Here is a 20,353-nt window from a genome sequence, read left to right as displayed (position 1 = left end):
TTTACAAATTGGAGGGATTTATTTTTATGAGAACCGGTGTGTTTTAAACAAAGGTTGAAAGCATCCTTGCTTTGTCTGTGTTCAAAAAAAAAAAAAAAAAAAAAAACAGCGACCAAGAGGTACATCCGTCATGACTAGGATGCCCTTGAAAATAGGCCCTTCGATATTAGGGGATTGTGAATTGTCCGCAGACAAGGATGAATTGACAACTGAATAAAGTTGAAGTTAACAAAACGTTTTCAGCAGTACTGTTTTCTTTTAATCTATCAAAGCTCATAAAGATAAGAGGATATCCTCTAAATTTCTGTGTTCAGTACTAATTAATTCGGTCGTGTTATAGTGTTGATCTGCTGTTTCTGTCTCTTGTGTTAGGATTTGAAAAGAAGTATTGACTGAAATCATTTCCTCTTATTGTTACATTTAATGACAAGAAAGGTATTATGAACATAAAAATTATTTCTAATTATTTCTTTCTTCAAAAACAAATAAAAAAAGGTTCATTGTTTCCAAAATGAAGCAATCGTTGGTATACCCATTACAAGTTAGTTGACTTCCTAGTTTTAAACGATGATTTCGGGTTTTTTATTGAATTGTCAAGCCAAATAAATATATAAAAGCAACTATCGAAATTTTAGTGCGGAATGATTAAAATAAAAAAAAGGCATATTAATCAAATTTTGATTCTGTTTCCGATTGTTTCGCAGCTTACTAATCCAACTAACCAAAGACCGTTTCCTTATATAATCTGCTTTAATACGAAACTTAAAATTAGATAGTCACCATCCCACTGGATAACAACACGCAAAGTTTATTGATCCACCCAGTATTCACTACTTTTAAAATTTCTAATATTGTTAAAAAAAAAGAAAGAAAGAAAGAAAAGTAATGAATGTAATGATATTACTACAATAGTTTTTTGTTTAAATATTCAATTTGTCTTTTCATTATTTTATATAAAATTAATAAAACAACGTCAAAATGGAAAAATGGTAAAAATGTAGAATTAAAAAATGTTTCCCACTGGAGCCTCTGTAGTTCAGGAAGAATCCAGAATGCTATTTGGTGGAAAAAACTTGGGTTCGAATTCCTTTTAGGACTCGAAGACGCTTTATCAGGAGTTTACACTCGTATGTGAGTTAGCCAATCTCATAAGGGAGGATGGCAGGATTTTTCATCCTGCTGACATACAGCCGGAAGAACATACGCAATAAACAATACTTAACACTAGCTGATAGCCTTAGTTGCTTAGGTCATAATTCCAAAAAAACCCAATCCCTTACCTCTGCACAACAACGTATCGGTTGTAGTTCGTCAGAATGATATTAGTCCCGTAATATAAAAATTTTATCCCACTCGAGGAAAGACTATAATCACATAACTTTGTATAAGTGCTTTTCTCTCTTTTTAATTCAAAAATTAACTGGTTTTATTTAATGACTGGTTTCCAATAAGCAGGCTTTCTTATAACCTTATTTCATCTCACTTTGTATTCAATTTTCTATAACACTTTGAATGACCCCCCCCAAACGCGCAATATCTTTCTTCCCTTTTTTAAAATGATGGTCACTGCCTCCACGAGTTTGCATAATTTGATCTTCCCTGTTGTAACTTGTAACACAGTAGCCAAAGACAAATAGCAGATGGCAACTAAATTACTAACTCATAATAGCTAAAACCCTCAATACTCAGCATGACTTTTACCCACAGGTACGCAATGTAAGTAGAGCAAAGGGAATAGATTCAATATAAACACCATTCAGTAATGAACGTTCTTCCTTTCATTGACCTGCGCCAACGTTGACCAGTTGTCATAAAATTTTCATAAAAAAAATATCGGAAATGACCTGTTACCTTTACCTCCTTAATATTTTAATCAAGAAAGCATATGATAAATAACATTACAAATAAGAAAGAAACGTACTCTTCTAGAAATACGTCAAATTAATAAAATATATATGTATATAAATTATTCCCGTTCACTGTTTTATTTTCAGAAACTACATCTAATATAAATCATAAATATCTGTATGCTCCGAGGAACCTGTACAACCCTAGGGTTCCGCACAGTTTAAAAAACAAGAATATAGAAGGATATCCCCCAGTTATTTGCATTACAGTGGAAAAAAACTGCGACACTTCGAAAATATCATAACTGCTAAAAACGTAAGTCTACCTCGCTGTTTATGGTTGGAATAAATTTCTTTATGAGTCATTCGTTTGGAAAACGTCAACCTCGACTTGTTTATTCTCAAGGTTCCATAGTAAATAGCTTCAATATTTACTTTTCTAAAGCTGGTAAGGGTAACAGCTTTAGAACAACAGTTCTTTACTCCTGTAGTAGCACAGGAGTAGAGAATTGTTATCTGAGCTGTAGGTGTATGTGAGTATTTATTTGTTTTATTTCTGACTAGGATAGATAATATAGGTTAAATAAATGAAATAAAAGAAAAGAAATGCTTGATGTATTACAAGTTGATACCATAAATGAAAATGAAAATTTCAAGTTCAAGCAGGATGAAAATGCTGCAGGAAATGCTTGCCAATTAGAAAACTGGAATTTGACGTACCAATTTGTCAACTATTGCGGGTTTGTTTGGTGATTATAATCCAAATTATAATCGCCACACGCATCATAGTTCTCTCATTAGTGAGAGGATTATTTACTTTCAGCAAATTTGTTCTATCGTATAAAATCGAGGATTTGCCATACATTTTAAATATAATAATTTCATATTATTATTGTTATTATAAAGTTGAAGCTTTGTCTACTAAAAAACTACTAATAAAACAATTGGTTTTATTATTTAGACCAAAGAGAGAGAGAGATAGATAGAGAGAGAGAGAGAGAGACCAATAATAATTGGTCTCTCTCTCTCTCTCTCTCTCTGCACAGACACCGCCCTTGGGACGAAAGTTGTTAAAGAGTGAGTAGTTTGGAAGGTTAAGATAAATAGTGATGGGGGGGGGGTGATTTGAGTTTCTGCCAGAACGTGTAGGTGGGATTTGGTAGGCTGATAATGGAGACACTATTAAGGTTGGAGTTTAGGCCACGGATGTTGGTGAAGTGGATATGTAGGGTTTTTTGAGTCATATGTTTGACCGCAAGGGCCTTGCACATTTCCTATGCAGTGGCTGCATACTGGTCTCCATGGTGGCTAAGATTCTTGGTAATAACAGATTTATTACGGACAGTTTGCAAGGTTCAGAGCCCTAAACATGAAAACGTGTGGTCACACGATGATTGCACAATAATTGCCAAACTCTAGAGGGGTTCAACCTTTGAACCTCTCTAGAACTCTCATATATGGTCTCTAGTATTTGATCAAGTTCTTTATTTCTAACCAAACTCTCAGATCCATAACTTAAAACTGGTTTAAACACTGTCTTGTATACTGATAGTTTCGTTTTTTTGGCTAATTTCTCTCTTATTCCATATAACTTTATTCAGATGGCTACCCATTATACCAGCTTTGCTGAGAACAAAATTCTGTTTGTCTATATCCCGATTTAACCTGCCATCTTCACTAAAAACTGTGCCTATATAGTTGAAATATTTTACTTTTCTATAGGATCATCATTCAGAATACAGCTGAAGTTTTTTATGTTCCTGCGTATTTTCATAGTTTTGGTCTTTTTACTGCTGATTTTCATGCCAAATTTGCCTAAATAGCTGAAATATTTTACTTGCTCTATAGGATCTTCCTTTAGAATGCATATAAATCAGCAATTAAATGACAAAAACTACGAAAATAAAATTTTCGTAGTTTTTTATATAATGACCAAAACTACGAAAATAAAATTTTCGTAGTTTTGGTCATTTAATTGCTGATTTATATGCCAAATTTTTACAGATGATATTAAATTTAGTCAGAGAATCGTGGAGATTTGCATTATATGTGGTTAAGAGTACAACATCATCTGGATAAAGCAAAGAGATAAGTTTGACATCTCCAATTCTATTATCAGGCCTAATGCCACTTTCTTTCACAGATTCCTTTTATAGTACTCTTTCCTCCATTTCTAAGCTTTTAATACCCTCCGGAACATTCTGCCGCCTTGTGATATTTATTTCCTTACCAAAGTCTTCCTTTTGTTTAGCTACTTTTACACATCGCTTAGTTCTCTTAAATTTTCCTCTTTGTTCTTTTAGGTCATTTACCAACTTTTTTTGCTAGGATTAAATTTCATACCATTAAAATTATATTTATTTATATGCTTCCTGAGAATTCTAATTTAGCACCTCACTAAATTTCTTTCATGTGAAGAATCCCGAATTATTAAACGGAACCTCCTTGAAGGTTTTTTTAAGCACCTTGTATAACTTCGCAGGCTGTATTTGCTTTGGAGAATACTTTAAGAATACTGTTTCAAGTATGGGAAAATAAGAATGTGGAATACTAGAGGGCAGCACTAATCTGGATTTCCCAGCGAACTTTTATCACATTTGATGCATATCTTCATAATGGTATTAAATAGTTTTATTTAATTTTAATACGCCAGAAATTCCATAATTAAGAGCAACAGAAGGAGGGCGTGGAGTTGGAGTGAAATATAAACTGCAAAGTTTATATTTCACTTCAACTAAGCTATATAACAAAGCTATTATAGCTTTGTTATATACCTTGCTGCGTTTTAGTCAAAACTGTGTAGGGAAGTACATTGCTGCTGAACACGGCATTCGTTTTCATTTAGTTATAACTAGAAGTCGGGTCTCTTTACCTAAGTAAAGCATAAGACTAATCACTTTATCTTAAAATTATGGTTAGGAAAACCGATCTAGGTATATCTCGGGTCTTAAGGGCCTGTAAATACCATGAATTATTATTATTATAACTAGAAATCAGTAACATTTATATCAGGAGCGAAAGTCAGTGAGAGAGAAATACGTTAGATACACGTACACAGATATCAGTCACACGATATCTTTCAAATGCCCTTGGATTATATTAATCAGTTTCATCAGAAAATGCCTTCGTCTATCACTCCAGGCCTATGTTTATGGAAACACAAATATACTTACTCAGGAGTTTGTATTAAACATCTCTTGTCGTTTGTATTATCAGACGCAAAACCACTTCGTCTAATAGTAGTTGTGTAGTCTAGTCTTAATTATTATGACTACTAATAATTAAGTGGAGTGAAGAACAATTCTTAAATGTCATTTCACACGCCAAATCGTGTTATCGAGATGCAGAAAAAAAAAAAAAAAAATAAATTCATTATAAAATACAGCGAATAGTGTATGCGATATTTTATACATTATATTTATTACATAAGGTGACTGTAGAAAAAAAAAACTGTGTGGTTTTCATAGCATTGGAAAAGTAACTTAAATACATGTTGACTTAAAAAATATTAGTTCATTTGAGATATAAAAGATTAAGTAAATAAACAAAGTAATTTTTTCAAACTAGCAAACCAGCACCTATTTATTTACAGCTTTTCATTTACCACCACCAAACGTCAACGGCTGCCTACCAAAACTGGTTTACTTTTAGGACATTAGAATATTATTAACGTCACAATCTTTTCGAACATCAATGAACATAATTAAGAATGCTTTTAGTTGTGAATTAGAATACATTAATGTTCTTGGAAATTAATCTTCCATCCATCAGTCCACGTAATGTATTTCATGTGCATTTTCATTTGAACTAACAATATTGCATCGCTTAATACGTCCCCGTAGCTTCTAAATGCAATTCTAAACATCATTATTCATTGGACTGCCCAGCTTCGTGACAAATTTAACGAACGTTAGGCAGGCAAAAAAAAAAAAAAGACATGTTTGTTTTTATTCAAACCTTTTAAAGACTTTTCTAGTACATGCAATAAATCTATTGCATGCAATAAATGTCCCCATTTAATACTAGGAAGATCTCTCATCAAGCAGGCCGCGAAATGTCCTCAACCTCGTCGACGGTCACAGTTGTCACAGATGATAACAGTTGTTACCGATTTCCAAAAATTAAAAAAAAAATAATAATAATAAATGCTACTTTCACCATTGTGGGTAAATAAATGACTCGTTTATTTTTATTTTATTTAAATGACAGAAACAGTTACTATGCACAGAAAATCAGGCACTAGTATGCTCGTACTTTATTTATCCAATTAATCCAATTTTTTCATTTGTCTTATTACCACACAGCGATTTTTTTTCTGTCATTAATCAAACAATGACATAGGTGCAGTGACCTCGTGGTAATTAATTGCAATTTTGATCCTTTATACATTCAATAAAGACCTCCTTTTCTAAGAGTCATTCGAAAATTTAAAACACCGAGTAACCTTCCAAGTTCTATTTATAAGAGACCTCGAAAAGTGGCTCCTGTAGCTCAACAAGAGCGATTCATCTTGACCCCAAACCTTTGCTACAGATAGTACTGGGTAGATTCAAGGTCACCAATGTTTCCAACTCCGACTCGCTTATGTAGCAATTATTCGTCGAAATTGTTTATTGTTGAAATTCGTTTATTAAGTATAAAATAAATATAAAGTAAATGAATTAACCACTAAAGAATTATACGTAGTAGAAATGTACTAATTATGAAATTTTAAAATCAACAAAAAATGATCTCGAAATATTGTTCTACAGGCAATTATTTGTCGCAAACTGGTCACTATATGTGACAAATATAGAAACCGATTAATAATTTTTAATACTGTGATTAAGTAGCTAGGCACAATCAAATCATATGCAGATTAAAAATATTCCTAAGACTAATAAAAAAAAAGTTTTGAAATTATTACCTGTCAGCATAACAAAGTGCAAAAATCAAATGCAGACATTGAAGTCTATCAATATATGGAGAAGAAGCTCTAGGGCAGTTTGTAAGAGGAAACGGCTATCAAAGGTCAAATAAAGTACGAACACATCATTACGTTTTCTGAAACTCTAAACCTTAATGATACGTTATTATCTGTGGCACATTTACATTAGAAATAGTTCGACAGTTCATATGTTTTACTAAGAAGTCTTCGCGAAACTGGTTAACTATGTTTTGAGTGCATAAGTTATTTATTATTTATTTTTGCTACCTTATAAATGTCAGCGGTCTACTTTATAAGAGGCCAGTGGCCTCGAGAAAGAATCAGCAGGGAAAAGAAAGCAACTAAAATGAATACTGAATTGATACCTATCTCTACATAGTGTTTCCAAAACGTTCTGTGCCAGAGTATCCCTTTTAAAATTTTCGCAACACTGGCGTATCCCCTCTCGAGCAAAGGTAGTTTGGGAGAAGTTGATTCATTCAGACACGAATAACTATGAAGGTGTTTATTTTTTAAAATTTGGGTTAAAATAAATTACAAATATGTGAAACATTTTTTAAATTGTGAAATACACTTTAAATATGCGAATCCAATATTCGCATATTTAAAGTGTATTCAGTTTACATTCAATACAAACATAAAATAGCGAAAACATTTAAAATTGAGATTGGGCTCCCAGTCAAGAAGACGTTTTTTTTTTTTTTTTTTTTTTTAAGTAATCAAAATTAAAAAAAAGTGTCTCCTACTCACTCAAACACTTTTTTGCGTGCCCTTGGGGGGTACGCGTATCACACTTTGGAGAACACTGCTCTACATAATAAAACAGTTTTAAGATGGATGAGACATTATGCTTCTATGTTTCCATGACAACAAATAGATTCTGCTTGTTTAGTGTCATAGTGATCAGTGCGTGTGTTTCCATTGTTGACAACATAAGACCCTCGGTAAATGATGAGACATTATAAAAATGGAATAGGCGATATTAGAAGAGTTAGGAGTTTCACTTGTCGAACTTGTCACACACGCAGTGTATATATAGCGAGAGAGGTCGTCCCACTTTTTCACCACTTTCCTAACTTTTTATTAAAAACCATTTTTATGATCAGCAATGGCTTTAATTGTTACATTGCCACATTAGTATTGAAAAACTCCACTGAAATCTTTTTTTCTTCTTTGCGTTTTTCGTATTAAAATTTATTGTGTTGCTTGCTTCAACTTATATTCACTCAGATAACTCCTTACACTTTGAAGGTTCGTATTTCCTTAATGTAAGAGATATAAAAGAGGCTTATAATGGAGTTCTATTTAAATTTGATTTCTTTTAGCCACTTTGAAATTTCGCAGCTTTATTCTGATATTATTATAATTCAAGTTTTTATTTTATTTTATTTAAAATTTTGTGTTATGTACAGATGTTACAAATTATAAATGTGAATTGTTAGAAATATAAATTGATAAATAGCGAATGTCTTGTAAAAATGGGGACCAGTCCTTCATTTCTAACCAAACTCCCGAACACATATAATCTTCCCCCCTCCTCTTCTCTCTCTCTCTCTTTATTTTGTCACAATTTTCAATATCTTATTCCTCGTTAATAACACGTATTACGCGCATTCCTTTCACCAGATAACACGAAAAATTCAATTAGTGTTTTTATTTGAAGGTAAACAGCTGGGCTAATAATATCTGAAAGAGTCAATCCTAGGCACTCAAATGCAAGAACGAATTATTATTATTATTGTTGTTAAATAAATTTAAGAATTTGGCCTCCTCTGTCTATGTATGTTCATTATTCTCATTTGTATACTATGCATTCTAGAGGAATTTTTGTTCATTGTGGTTATACAGAGAAACTGACACCAGACAGTTAGATTAATTTAATTTAATAAATGCCTATTAATTTGTGTGCGTGTGCGCGAGCGCATTCTTTTTTCTGTTCTTTCGAGTGGAAAAATCCTTTGTTTGAGCCCTAGTTATTCAGCCTCAATTTTAAAGCTTCCTCTCGTCCTACGTGAGATTCAAATTGAGATATTCTCAACCAAGGACGCGTTTACCGATTGCTACGCAAACGCTACAAAAGCAATTTATCGATCTTCCGACAGTACCCAAACGAAAGGAAGAACAGTGCAATTTAGTACATATCTTGATCTCAAATGAAGAGGACTTATCAAAATAAGGAATCTAACGATGTCCCAAAATGCTGCTAAGAGAGTGATGCAATTTCGATTCTAATATACACTATATGCATAAAATGTTGTAGTGTTGGATCCAAGTGGGACTTGTAAATCATACTCTCAGATTAATGAAAGACGGTGAAGAGTAACATTTTAGGCTTCATAATTGCGAATTATAATTGGTGAAGCTAAGAGATTGTTACCGATATATTGTATGAAGAGTGTTTTTTGCGAATTCAGGAGTTTATTATTATTATTATATTAATCTCAAGGTCTACTCACTGATCTCCAGCCATCTGTTTGAATGTTTAATGGTTTGAAAAATACAAAGCTAAAAGCGTAAATGAAAACTGAGGTGTCTTTTCAATAGTATATATATATATAAGTTATACGAACATTATACAAAGCACAGTAGGACAGTCAACTAATTCATTAAGATCGCGCGATTTCTTCAGCATTTTTTCCACAACGGGGAAGATCTCAAAACGGGTTTTGAATCACAGTTTACAACAGACAACTGGAATGCCACACCACTCATATTTCTTCCGAGAATAGGTTATGGGCCATGTCATTGACTGGAGAGAGACTCTAGTTTCTGAGAAGAAAAGTTACATAGTGAAGGTCACGTAAATATGGATGTTGCAAATATCTTACTCCAGCATACACCTCTGTGTGTTTAAACAGTTAGTTGTTTGACCCACAATGCTGGGTCACACAACTCGTTCAGGATTCCAAAGTAGTCTTCTTTTATGAATAAAGATGTGCAGGTATGCAATACCGGATAATACTAATAGCCTACAAATGTCCCTAGATTCGTTTTCCAGTCTTATTGTTACTGTATTGAAGTCAGTAACACACCAAAGGCATTTCCTTTGCCTTTTTCATCATCTCTGTAAGCTATCTATGATAACTTTCAAAATTTTAGTTTCGCACACGATTTATTATCTGAAATATGAAAAAAAAAATCAAAACTCCGAGGTCGTAAATACTAATAAAATTATAAAGTGGAATCTTAAAATCATTTTGTTTTAAAATAGATTGAAAAGTGAATGTCATAAAAGAACGCAACCATCCAAGTAAGTATGGTAAGGATGATTTAATGCAATTACCCTTTATAAAAAAAGTAATGAAGATTTCAGGCTAGATGAGCTAATTTCGAGCAATAATTTTAAACTTCACTTTTTCACTATACAAGATAAAAAGTTCATCTCACTTGGCTCCCTGTAATGTAACAAGAGCAATGGTTTGTTATAGACAACTAATCGGGCTTACGTGAACTTACTTTTTGCTAAGAGATAGTGGGTGATCCTATTTCCATGTTATATTCGTTAACCACGTTTTCCTGGTTGTATTTGTCTGTTTTTGCAGCAAAACAAGACTGGGGGGGGGCGGATTCGTGGAGGAAAAATCCAACCACTTTCATATGATATCGAGTATGTTCAATGAAAAGATTCCTTATAAATGCATTTTGCGTCCTAGCCAATATTAAAACACACAAAGAGCGTCTTTGCTACCGACTGTTCTTCTAAAGAGGCGCGAAAATTAATGATTTTAAAATATCAATTTTTATCGAAATATTCTTAATTTTGACAAATTTATATTTCTGTGTTTGTTCACTTTGAATCATGATAACAAATCAAAATAAACTTTATTTCAATTTTGTGTTACTAATTCGTTTATTATGAGATGGGGTGCAGATAATGCATTGGCATCATTTTGGTAACATGCATTCTTTGGTGTGTCATTTATAGGAAGTACGAAAGTAGCTTCCAAGTGCAACGTGCTGTTTATCGGAGAGGAGTGAATTTCTTTACTGCATCCTCTGCCACTTCCTCTACTTTCTTGATTGTTTCTTCTCCTTTCTCTGTACCACTACGAAAGCGATCTCTAAAGTTTCTCCAAGCTTCACCGGTTTTATTTCCGACACCGGAAGCCCACTCTTTTGCTTTACTGATGGCTTCCGTTCCACCTTCTTTCATCTGCAAAAACAAACACGAAAATGCATGAGGAAGCAGAGTAATTATAAAGTTCTAATAAATTAATTGCTACATTGCCACATATTGAAAACGGATTTTAATTAAAAATTAAAAGTTAAATTAAAAATGAACATTTATAAACCAAACTTATGCATGCAATAAACAAAGACATAGTTATATAAAGTAAAGCTATCTAAAATATCCTTTTCCATTTGAAATACATTTCGTCTTTTAAATCACCAGGACGTTTTGAGAGCCCATAGTACAATGGCGCAAAGGAGTCCAGCCAAGAGACAAATGGACTTCACGGCATCTGTCCCTTGGTTATAAAGATGTGAATTTGAATCCCTTCTAGAAAGCGAAGATCTTTTATGGGTAGCGTTTTCAGTTGCAGGTGATGTAGTCAGTCTCATACATAAGGAGTGGCAAGATTTTCACTAAGGGAAAATCGGATATTTCCTCCAACAATAAAAAAAGGGGGGGAAGTACATGAGTTGAAAACACGCAAACACGCAATTAACATACTTAATATACTGATCCCATAGCCTTCGTTTCTGAGGCTAAATTCCAGCTAACCTAACTAACAACACAGTTTACGAGGACCGATCTGAAAAAAAAAAACAACATTTAAAGATGCAAGAGAGAGAGAGAGATTGAGAGAGAGAGAGAGAGAGAGAGAGAGAGAATGCTTTTAATATTAGCCGAATCTCGAGACTAGGAAAATTTTTTAGAGCAGATGATATTTCCGCAATTATTAGTCTCAGTTTCCTATTTTTGTATTCAGTATGAGATTTCATACCGTATCGATATTTATTTTAAAGCTAAGAAATGTAAACATATACACACTGTTCCTTAAATTTACCTTTCCTTAATAACGATTTAGAAATATTTATGACGAGAATCCTGTCCTCATAGAACAATTTTATCATCCCAAATATCCAATTAGGATAGCGACTCTAAAATCCGCAAAATCCTCGATCTTCACATGTGGTCGTAACGGAGTATTTAAATAATGATTTTTTTTTCCTGTAAAAACTCCTTTCTTCATTCTCTTTTCCTGTCTCTCCCCCCACCACCAAATACTTCCGTGTAGTATTTTTCATCCCAAATGTAAATCTGTGAGATTCATTTTCAAATTACCATCTGAGCTAATTTCCTTCTCTTATTTATCATTTATTCTTCAGTCGTTTAGGACAACTCACTTCTATTCACAGGAAAACTATACATTCTGTTGGTATGCAAATATCCTGTTAGGGCTAGGTACCAAGAGATGGCAACACTTGTTTTCCTGTCTCTTCATCGGTTGCCGCTTATAATTAATGATAGTATAGTCATGGGCAAGCTATCTCTGATTGGCTGCCGGTGGAGATTAAACTGCTCACCCAGTCTCCAAAAGCTAGATAGGGTTAAAAGACCTCGCCTACTTCTTATAAGGGAATAAAAGGCGTTAGATCATTATATATATATATAATATATATATGTATATATATATAATAAAATCACTGCTGCTCTAGGGGTATGTATTTTATATCTGTATATACGTGTGTTCTCGGGATCATTTTACTTGCTTATTTGGAATATTAATGTTTATTGATGTACTCATTTTGAGTAAACGATCTGAATAAAAATCAAACACTCAAAAGCATTCCTAAGAGACAAGTTAATGATATTTTACTACAGGCTAGAAACTTCCTGGTATCACTGGTTGAACTATGGATAAAAGCAATCAAGGTTATGAGTGCAGTGTATCGACTGTTAATTTCTTCTTCTTTTTTTTTGTTTGGCTGATTTGCATTTCAGAAAGAAGAACGTGAAGTAGAACTGGATAATTCTTCTTCAGTTGAAAATCCCTTGTAAAGCTACCTCGCATCCCATACCAGTATCAAACCGAAAAGCAAATGTCGTAATCATCCTTGCGACTGCACCACGGAAGAGTCGATAGTTCTGTGCATGTTAGAAAGTCCCTTACCAGTTGACTCCACTGCTTTAAGAATACCTAATTGCATACTTTCTTAGCCGTTTGCACTCTAAATTGAAGTTGTGTGAGATTATTCATGAATTTTAAAATGTCATCCTTTTCGTATTGACGAACACTGGAAGAAAGTGTTAAAACCTATAATGACTAATTTCTTACTGAAATGATAAGTTGGTGTAATATAATAATAAATAATGTGGTATTCAATATCCACTTAATTTTGAACTAATTTCCCCCCTGTAAAATGCAACTGAAATTAAGATTAATTCAAAATCTTACATTTTCAAATATTCTGTAGCTTGCGATCAAACAACTGCATTAAATAGAATACAGCATTATTGTTGCTAACGTAAGGGGGAAAAAAAACCACTTATTTCGATATGATAACACGCACGCACGCACGCACGCACACACACGCATTGTCATTTTCTTATTCGATGCTCGGCCAACACATAATGGTGAAAAAAAAAAATTTCCTTCTCATAAACATCATGTTTTTATTATTATTTGACACCTCCAGGGAGTCCAAAGACTCATCGAAGGAGATTGGGCCAACAGAATCGAACGATTGGATCCCTTCTAACTACTAACCGCGCTCAAACTTACTTAACTGAGCCATTAGTAGCAGAGGCTCTACCAATCGACCAATCTTTGCTTTTGAGAAAAAGAGAGAGAGGGGAACAATTTCAGATATCCTCTTATATATTCAGTTTTAGTCTTATGCTTTATCGATCACAAGGCTATGATAATCAAATAGATATCTAAGGAACTCCGCTTGATGCTGCCGATTTCAACCCACTGCCGTAACATATATCTGTATATTTTTTTACCCACTAAAAGTATTATAGTTAGTTTCCTGACGCATAGATGGCAGTGCTTCCTCATTTGTATTACGATCGATTTGGTCCCTAGAGAGCAATGCGGAGAAAATGGTGCTGAATGTAGGAATGGACCGAAATGAATAATTATGGAATCTTTCATACTTGTGAAATTACCAGCAGTTTGAGAACATAGACACGATTCTTTAAAAAAAAAAAATAATAATAATAAATATATAAAAAAAAACTCCATTTAACTTTTTCTAATATTTCTTTTATACCCAGGACCGTTGTTAGGGTATATGCCGACCCTATACAAGCACTATGTGCCTTCCATTAATTCAACAAATTATGTAAAAATAAGAACGGCCTTTTTATGGTTGAGATAAATTTCGCTGATTTTTGTTACCCCTCCAAACTTGCGGCTTCTAGGCATTGTCTTAGTTGCTTAGTGGATTGCGACGACTCTGGTTATACCTACTATATCAGCCAATGTAAATGGCTGATACAGTAGTAGCTTTACCCTATAAAAGGCCCAAAGATGTCTCCCAGAGGACGCTCAATCCTTCCAAATCTGAATGATATAATGGAATTTATTTATTTTTTTTTTATTTTTTAATCCAAGCTATGCTAATGACTAACATTCGAGCACGTGTCCGCTTTCCCTAAAATTTAAATTTTTTAATGGATTATTTCAAAATAATTGCATAAGAAAGAAATTTCAGCTCATCACCCAAATTATTTGCTATCCTATGTGGCTGAAATGAAAAGATGGGCTGCGATAAAGAGTATATTTCCACATACTCTTCACTTAATCATTTTCATATGTGGCATAAAGTAACTTCGTAAGAAATATATTTCTTTTAGTAGTATGAATAATTACTTATTATGCTTTCTGTTTGCGGAATCCAACAACTACTGAGATTATTAATCTTTCTAAGAGCTGTAGAAAAGGCATTTAGCTAGTGTCGCTGGATGTAGTGGTATCGTGTATGATTCCCGGGCTATGCAGTGTGATCCACAAAAACCTAAGTTTTTATAATTTTTTTATAGCAAAAAAAATCTTAATTTTTCTCCCCTCTCTTGAATTCTAAAATATACTGTCCAAATTTAGAAAACTTCACTCTGAAATATTTAAGGTTACGATAGCCATGGTTTGATTTAACTCCAGTGTGATCATTCGTTCGCAATAACTTTCGAGTATTGAATTTTAAGTTTCAAAAGAGAGAAAATGATTTTTTTTTATTTTTTTATTAAGAATGATACTTCACAGCCCTGAAATCGAACCCAGGTGATAAGAATTGGAATTTTACATGATACCACTACACTAACGGCGCCTGTTGCACGCTACAATCTGAAAAATTCAAATACGTTGTTCAGCACCTGCATCTGTTTAAACTTGGAACTAACAAATCACTAAACGTTTGGAAATTTCCTGCTACTGTTCTAAAATATGGAAACACAATGTTAACGCGCAAGTAAGGACGTATGAAACATGAATAATGTCATATACAGCGTGACTAACAGACACAGTTTTGCTTTCATGAACGATCTATGTGAGTCACTGACAAATATCGTTCGAAATGGCGTAAACAGGAACATTTAGCAATAGCGTGACTAAAGGTATGGATAATAAGTCAGTAACCGGAAAGGCATTTAAGACAATTCTACACTAGCATTCTTTGTTGAATCATACTTTCGTAGGAGAAGGCGGACATTTTGAATTTCAACAGGAAATAAAGTCGTGCGTCTGACTTAATAATAATAAAGAATTATTCGAAAATATAGAAAACATAAATTCTGAAGGATGTAAATCTCCCACTCTTTTTATTTTTTTAACACAAAATATTGCCGATGACCTGACTGTGAATATATCAGCATACATTTTCTAGCATAGGAAACACGATTAAGCAAGCCATTTAAAATAATATTTAGGCTAATAGTATATAGTCCTCCGAAAAGAAATATGATGACTTTGAACATAGCGTGCAATTATTTTCCCAGTTTTGTTTCAACCGAATCAAAAAAAGCAGTTAAGAAAGAAAAAAATATAAATAAAAAAATAAAGGAGCAATCGTGTCAGGAAAAAAAAAACATGAAGACTTAGAGAATATAATAACTGAATGTTTATAAAATAATTTTTTAAATGAAATTACTTATCTCAAATGAGGGAGGTAGGGGAAGTAAATTTGGCTGGGGAGAAAATGGTGGGAGTGAGTACGATTTTAAGTAACATGCAGGTTACTTTTTATATGACACCTTTAAGTGAGCTATCAAAGATATTTTTCTATGGAGAAATATAGCATTTTTTTTTTTTTTTTTTTTTTTTTTACACTTTAGATATGTCCATCGTCTATACTGCTGTTGTTCCAGGGTGGCAGACTATGCCATGGATATTACCAGATCCAAAGTGGTAGCGGGGGAGGGGGGGCTCCCTTTTATACAGAAGCAAATACAAATCAGAGCCATTATTTCTAGAATTCCGTCGCAGCATTACAACATTTGCCAAATCTTAACAATTCGGGTTTCCTCACTTCATCATGAAATCTGTGAGATCATCATCTTGCTGAGTTCTTGCTTGAAGAACGCAGCAAGATTCCATGAACGCACCTATGGAATGGAAGACGCCACTTAAAACTCTAGGATCCTCTCACTCAGTTTTTGTTTGTATTTCTGCTAGTGTGCATGTGCTTAGTGTATTTCTTTGTGCCCAAGAAGATGCCTTGGTGGCTAAAGCGAAATATTGGTATAACAATTATTTACCTAAATAAATTTAGTTACTAATTATTATCACTAAACGTATCTTTTCTTCATGAGTGATTGTCAACGTCCAGCAATCCATGCCAGATCGTAAATTTTCATTTAAATATACCCCCCCCCCCAAAAAAAAAACTATATATATATATATGATGATGATGATGATATTCAGCAGGTTTTTTTCTACCCACTACAGGGTGAAGGCCTCTCCCATTGCGGGAGGATTGGATCTACTGCCCCCATGGTGATGCTGTCCATTTTGGGGCGTGTTTATTGACTTTTATGAATGAATGTATAAAGATGAAAGACAATCACAAACATTAAAGGCGGGATTCGAACCCCCAGCCTCTTGGTTGCAGAGCGGATGCTCTAACCACTCGGCCAAATCCAAATTAAAATTTCGAAATTAATGATTCAGTGGAGAATCGAAGTAAATTAAAAGAAATGTTTTTCACTCGTCCTCCATAATACTTGCTAATTACTTGTTCAAAAATGTTTGGGCCATTGTTCAGTAAAACGGAAGTAGATTTTGTTCTTGCTAGTGACATCGTGCAATTTAGAACTTGAAATAAACTTTAAGGTTAATTTTAATTTTTATGGCTATTTTGCCTATTTTTTTTATTTTTTTCATGGAATTATTTTCGATTTTTAATAGTGATATTTTGGTTAAAAAAAAAAGACAACACCCTCATTTGCTAGACTAATATACAAATAGCTAAACTGTGGACAAGGCGAGAGAATAATTAAAGCCAGTTTTTATTATTTTCATTTTCTTATGATAAAATCAATTCTTTCAGGACTAAATAACCTATCAAGTAACCAGCACTCAAATGGGAAAGAACAAGGGATCATCCCTGGAAACTGAATAACAGTACGGTTAGCAAGGGTGTGAGGACTAGATTTTTTTTCTTGGAGAGGGCGGGGGGGGGGTAACCGAGTAGAATGGGTTGCAGAGTCAGTAGTGAGTGCTGTGTCAGTCAATATGTCAAGAAAAAGTACGATAGATATTGTATTAAGAGTTTGGTTCTCTAGTTGATGAGTCTTTGGACTTCATGGAAGTACTCATCATTCAATAATAATAATAATAATAATAATAATAATAATAATAATAATAATAATAATAATGCTCAATTAATAAGAGAATCTGAAGCTCTCAAATACACAATTACTGCTCAAGAAAATTACTGCTCATGTAATTTTGCTCAAATACAAAATTACTTGAGCAGTAATTGTGTATTTGAGTAATTGTGTACTTCGTCTCTCAGCATGCGCAAATTTAAATGTCTTCCTATTGCTCTTGCGCCAACAACAAACATCTAATCCTTCAGTAAAGCCTTTTGTTTACCTTGCTTCCGATTTTCCCAAGATAGTCTTTTGTCTCACTGAAGAAATTTTTGATCCTTTCCGTTATTTTGCCATCTTCTTCATCTCCCGAACGCGAGCTGAATACCTAAAGGACCAGAACTGTTACTATTAAACCCGCGAACCACGTAAGAACGAATATCAATAGAGAATGTATTTTTAAGTCACCGAAATTCAATCAAAAACATCTCACCTTGCTACCGAAGTCTCCCAGACGATCTTTGGCAGTATTAAAGAAATCTTTGGCCTTACTAGCAATTCCATCATCATCGTCGTCGTCACCCAAACTTGGAGTGATAATTTGAAGAAATAGGAAAGTTGCTAAGAAAATCGCCACTTCCAGACGCATTTTGACTGAGCTCCTAAGAACAGAAAAATAACTGGATTTTGCAAAACGGGTAGCTAAAAATTTTCCAAATGTTGTGTTCGGGAAATATATAAAGTAAGAAAGAGACTGAGTACAGTTGAAATACAGGAAAACGACTTACTTATCGGAAAAACTTATACGATTGCGATAACAAGGCCTCAACGATGTTCAGCTTCTAAAGCCATGACAACGGGTTCTGAGAAATAGTAAAACTGTGGTGTGACGTCATTATCTGCCCTTGGGGTGGACAGGAAGTGAGCTAGCTAGTTGTGAAACGACAATAGTAAAAAATAAAAAAGTCCTGCCGACCCATTTAATTTGGTCATAGTGTCATTCCCTGCAGCTTCGACGAACTGGTTTGTTAAACAGGAAGACCGTCTCATTTCTACGACCTGTTAATGCACGTGCTTCTTTTTTGTATAACGTCTGTTATTGTTCCATTAACTCACTTGAGTTTTAGCGCATTCAGCATCGCTATAGAGATCTGCTATCAAATGTTTGGCAGGTGCGTAAACCAATTGTGTTCATAAAGTGCAGTTCTGTGCAAACAGACGCTGCATTCATACGATTTCAATGAATGTGGAAATTGTAAATTAGAAGAATGGAAGAAGGTATTGTAGTCTTAATTAAGCAGGATTATTGACGGATGTGCTAACCAAGTCAGTAGAGGAAACGATAACTGAGTAACACAATAATGTGGGGAATGTCACGCAATGTCGTGTATTCAGTTACTGGGAATGTATGAGTTTTATATCCAACAGAAAATAGCCAAAAATGGTCGGAAACAACCAATGACTCTACTGTGTACATATAAAGGATCATAAAAAGTGAGACACGAATTTTGCACCTGATTAAACTATGAAGGGACAAATAATGAAAACTATTGATAATGGGTCACCTTTACATCTGTCGATATACCAGGATGTGGCGAACTTACGAAGTGCAACGAATATCTTTTGCACACATTTGTACCAGTCTCGTCGAAAGAGCACGGAGAATAATTTTATTTGCTTTTAAAGCCTCAAAATTTAGTACTGATTAATAATGATTGTGGTATCGACTGTATCATTCATTTGCTTCCTTGGTTTTACTTTACAAACTTATGTTCCCTATCTTATTAAATTTCCTTACTGAGGATGGTAAAAAAGGAGAGAATGCATGAGTTATCATTTTGTCCTTGAGCGTGTGTGTGTGTGTGTGTGTGTGTGTGTGTGTGTGTGTGTGTGTGTGTGATAAAGCTGCTGTATATCCATCATATCTGTTCTTGTATTCCTGTGCATCATTACCAAAACAAACCAAGTGAATCAGTTACGCCTTGTTGTTATTGAGAAATACATTAATGTTCCGTATAAAAAAAAAAAAAGCAAGGAAAGCAAAAGACAAAGATTTATGACTTATGGAAGTTTTTTTAAAGCTTGAATATTATAGTCTTCTGTTTCCGTTATGTATTCTCTTGTGTTACTAAGAGAATACAATAATCTGTTTTGAGTAACCAGCACATTTTCTGGTACTATTAATGCTAAAATAGTAGCAAGTAGAAAAGTAGTTTTTTTGAATAAATGAATAAATCTATCTATTTCTGCATTAATACAAAATATTTTTGTTTACTCACGAGTGTGATGTACTAGTGACTTCGGCTGTTCCGCATTTGGAACCCTTCGAGATATTGACAGATGGAGATAAATTTTAGCATAAATTATCAGCTTAAAGGAACACAAAAGCTTTTTTGATGTACAAGGCAAAGTATAAAGAAGCCTATCCACTTTCAGTTATTTATTCCTTTGTTATTATTATTTCAGAGTTCCGCAAGGAGACATCCATCCATTCACCTGGACCAGTGTTTCTCAAAGTGGGCAATTTGAATATTTTTTTGGGGGGGGGGGGGCAATTAGAAAATGACGTTGCATCCGTCACCTCATCACCGATATAATATACTAAAAAAACTCACCATCGTCGGCGATAAATTGTCGATGGTGCAACCCCGAGAAAAAAAAGTTGACATCACTAGTACAACAATCAACATAAATACAGTATCAAGAAGAACTCTCAGAGAAGCAAAATGATGATTCTATTAGAAATTGATTTAACATAAAAGGAACAATGGCATGGCTTTCTGAGGGACAGAAACGAAATACCGAAATTCAACTAGT

The 20,353-nt window shown here is 33.9% G+C and overlaps 1 protein-coding gene across 2 annotated transcripts; it reads right to left on the bottom strand.

Moving 5' to 3' along the window:
- Positions 1 to 10,577: 10,577 nt before the first annotated feature.
- LOC150109264 (uncharacterized) lies at positions 10,578 to 18,380 on the bottom strand. 2 transcript variants are annotated; one of them, XM_090406841.1, is made up of 4 exons: positions 18,325 to 18,380; positions 18,030 to 18,198; positions 17,820 to 17,924; positions 10,578 to 10,927 (listed from the first exon to the last, which is right to left on the bottom strand). In XM_090406841.1, exons 2-4 carry the CDS (start codon positions 18,183 to 18,185, stop codon positions 10,736 to 10,738), a joined length of 453 nt encoding a protein of 150 aa, XP_090262967.1. In that variant the 5' UTR covers positions 18,186 to 18,198; positions 18,325 to 18,380; the 3' UTR covers positions 10,578 to 10,735. The 2 variants fall into 2 exon arrangements, with proteins under 2 accessions (XP_090262967.1, XP_090262975.1); XM_090406849.1 differs by lacking the exon at positions 17,820 to 17,924.
- Between the last annotated feature and the right edge of the window lie 1,973 nt (positions 18,381 to 20,353).

The sequence above is a fragment of the Typopeltis vanoorti genome, chromosome 2 (genome assembly GCF_054136105.1).
Source record: "Typopeltis vanoorti isolate ZY-2024b chromosome 2, IOZ_Tvanoo_1.0, whole genome shotgun sequence".
Classification (NCBI taxonomy): domain Eukaryota; kingdom Metazoa; phylum Arthropoda; class Arachnida; order Uropygi; family Thelyphonidae; genus Typopeltis; species Typopeltis vanoorti.
The sequence above is the reverse complement of the archived record's forward strand: the minus strand, read 5'-3'. Positions and strand labels throughout refer to the sequence as shown.

Coding starts and splice junctions, on each gene's coding strand:
- LOC150109264 (XM_090406841.1), bottom strand. CDS start 18,185: ATGCGTCTGGAAGTGGCGATTTTCTTAGCAACTTTCCTATTTCTTCAA. Junction 17,925..18,029: donor TGGGAGACTTCGGTAGCAAG/GTGAGATGTTTT, acceptor CTGGTCCTTTAG/GTATTCAGCTCGCGTTCGGG. Junction 10,928..17,819: donor TTGGGAAAATCGGAAGCAAG/GTAAACAAAAGG, acceptor TTGTTTTTGCAG/ATGAAAGAAGGTGGAACGGA.